Source organism: Montipora capricornis, chromosome 8, assembly GCF_036669925.1.
Source record: "Montipora capricornis isolate CH-2021 chromosome 8, ASM3666992v2, whole genome shotgun sequence".
Taxonomy (NCBI): Eukaryota; Metazoa; Cnidaria; class Anthozoa; order Scleractinia; family Acroporidae; genus Montipora; species Montipora capricornis.
Genome location: NC_090890.1, coordinates 47,473,203 through 47,475,702, shown reverse-complemented (window position 1 = coordinate 47,475,702; position 2,500 = coordinate 47,473,203). Strand labels below are relative to the sequence as shown.

Below are 2,500 nucleotides of genomic sequence, written 5' to 3'. Positions count from 1 at the left end.
ATCTCTCATTGACTGGGTAAGCGGCTCTATGGTGGCCGGTAATCAGATCTCTTGATGTTTCACATTGAAGAACTGCGCGCTGATACCCTTTTGTGAATTTCTCATTTGTCAGGAACTCGAGGATCAACTTCAAGAAGAAGAGGAGAAAGTCAGTCACCTTAGCAAAGTCAAGACAAAACTCGAGCAACAAATTGACGAGGTGCGTCTTCTTGCCTCAGCCTCCGAAGAGGCTACGCAAGTTGGTGTTACAGTGTTGCTTTGCTCCGTGCAACCAACGCGCTGACCATATGTTGTAGTAGATCAAACCAGGAAACATGAAATGACGCTGTGTAACAAACAGCATAAAGCATTTTCTCTTGAAAGTTTGCAAAACGAAATTCATGCAGTCCCTTTAAAAATTCCACGGATTGTTTTTGTCGTAAATTCTACCAGTAGAACACGTAAAGGAATAGTTCTCCCTTGCGGGTAATTAGGCCATTTATGAAATATCAATATTCAGCTTGACGTTGTTTCAGAGAGAACAAAAACGATAGAAACAAGTTGCAATGAATGTGAAAGATATTAGCATATCATCCACTTTCCTTTGTTTTTGTCCTCTACACGTCACTCTCTTTGAAGCTGAATTTTAATATATCGAAAGTTGCCTATAACGCTTTGAGCTTGCTTCGTCATCGATTTTTTTCGTTGCCCCTTAATGGTTTATCGTACTTTTAATCAAAGGGTGCGTTCGATTGGGAAATCCGGATTTAGATCTTGAAACTGATAAACTGATTTTTATGCAGATTTCACTAATAGGAAATCCATGTCAGGAAAGATTTCAATCAGTGAGATCCGCGACAAAGTCCGCTCTCAGATTTGTATTCGATTGAAAAACTGAAGATCCAGATTTATAAGATCAAAATCCGAACTTTCCAATCGAACGCACCCAAAGATAAGAACGCGTTTAATTATGTGGAGTAAATAAACGTTTCTGGATTGTCTTTTAGACAATTGATCACTGGGAGCGAGAAAAGAAGGCTCGCGCCGATGTAGAAAAAGTAAAGAGAAAACTGGAGGGAGACCTTAAGGTAAGGGATAATAAAAACTCGATCAGGCGATACGCTATGATGTTGTTATGGTATTTTACAAGGAAACGAAGAAATGTAAGTTTCCGCGAATATTTGACGGCGAGAGGAAACTGTTCAGTCATTGCTTGAAAAACAAAATTGAAAGTGTATTTTCAAGTTCTTGCGGTTTCTGGATAACTGAATGCTTTCATGCTGATATCCTCCATCTGTGCCCATTGCCTCTTCCGACCAGGTTACGAGGCAGTTAGAACACGGCGCCATATTAAGTTGACGAGGACTTCAGACGATGGTTGGACTTTTAGTACTTTTAATGTTGTGAAAAAGGAGTTTCAGTGAACGGAGATACCATCGAAACAAGTTGGGTATATGTTAATCGATTTTAACGACGATTGTGTGACTTTTTTTTTTTCATCACAGATGACTCAAGACAACTTAGAAGACGTAAAAGGCGAAAAATCACGGCTTGAAGAGGACTTACGAAAGTGGGTGATGATCTTAGTTTGGCATATTTCACGAACTGCAGTGATTGTGCGGCGAATGTCTCCTTCTTTTGCACAAACAGTTAGCACTCATTTTGACCTTCAAGTATAGCTTCTGCCATGCAGTATCACTCTCAGTTGTATCCTTTTCAAGGATTATATTACTCATCTCCATAGAAAGCTGTCATTACAGTTTCAGTTTAACGGAATCCTCGTTTCTGAGCTTGTTCAAAAAAATTGTTATCGGATAGCTTTCATTTGTGTACCAAGAGCTCTTCCACTTAAAAAAAAAAAAAAGAAATATTTATTATTCCATGAGTGCGCATTGGATGTTAGATGGTAAATAGCCAACGAGACTCGTACCACCGACGGTATTTGAGCTGATAACCAAGATAGAGTGAACCAATTATTAGAAAGCTAGAAACGCAATATCCTAGACCGAAAATTTACTAAAATAAAATAAATTGGACGCCCAAAAGCTATTTGGATATCGACTTTCTTTTTAGGTGCTTAAGGAAAATATTAAGCCGATGGACAATCGCCAGTCTATCTTTGATGGAAAGGAAGATTGGATATTAGGAGAAAAAATCTAAAACCCTTTCAAGGTTCATTGCAAATAGATTCGAAATAAGTGATTACTCATTAAGAGCCAATGCCTTTTACCTCGAGACTTAAAGTTTGTGTTAAATTCCAAACAGGAAAGAACAAGAACTCAACGAGAGCAGCGGAAACAATGAAAACCTCCTAGCGCAAATCGAATCTCTAAAGAAGAAGATAAGAGAATTAGAGGTACGCAAAACTTGCACCGTGTTCACACCAACGAAACCGAGTTTTTCGAAGCGTAATGCGGCAATTGTAATTTTTCTGTCTCGGACGCGTAAATGTCTCTGATTTTGCTGAAGGCGTAACTGTCTTTTTGCGTGTAGGATAAATCAAGCTTTCTTCTCAGGAATA

At 38.8% G+C, this 2,500-nt stretch overlaps 1 protein-coding gene across 2 annotated transcripts in view; it reads left to right on the top strand.

The window, feature by feature from the left end:
* The window catches only part of LOC138060282 (myosin heavy chain, striated muscle-like), a 55,761-nt gene that overhangs the window by 29,195 nt on the left and 24,066 nt on the right, over window positions 1-2,500 (top strand). For both annotated transcript variants that reach the window (XM_068906023.1, XM_068906024.1), the window contains exons 24-27: window positions 113-199; window positions 987-1,067; window positions 1,485-1,549; window positions 2,245-2,335. In XM_068906023.1, the coding sequence (XP_068762124.1) occupies window positions 113-199; window positions 987-1,067; window positions 1,485-1,549; window positions 2,245-2,335 (324 nt within the window). The remainder of the gene's footprint in view (window positions 1-112; window positions 200-986; window positions 1,068-1,484; window positions 1,550-2,244; window positions 2,336-2,500) is intronic.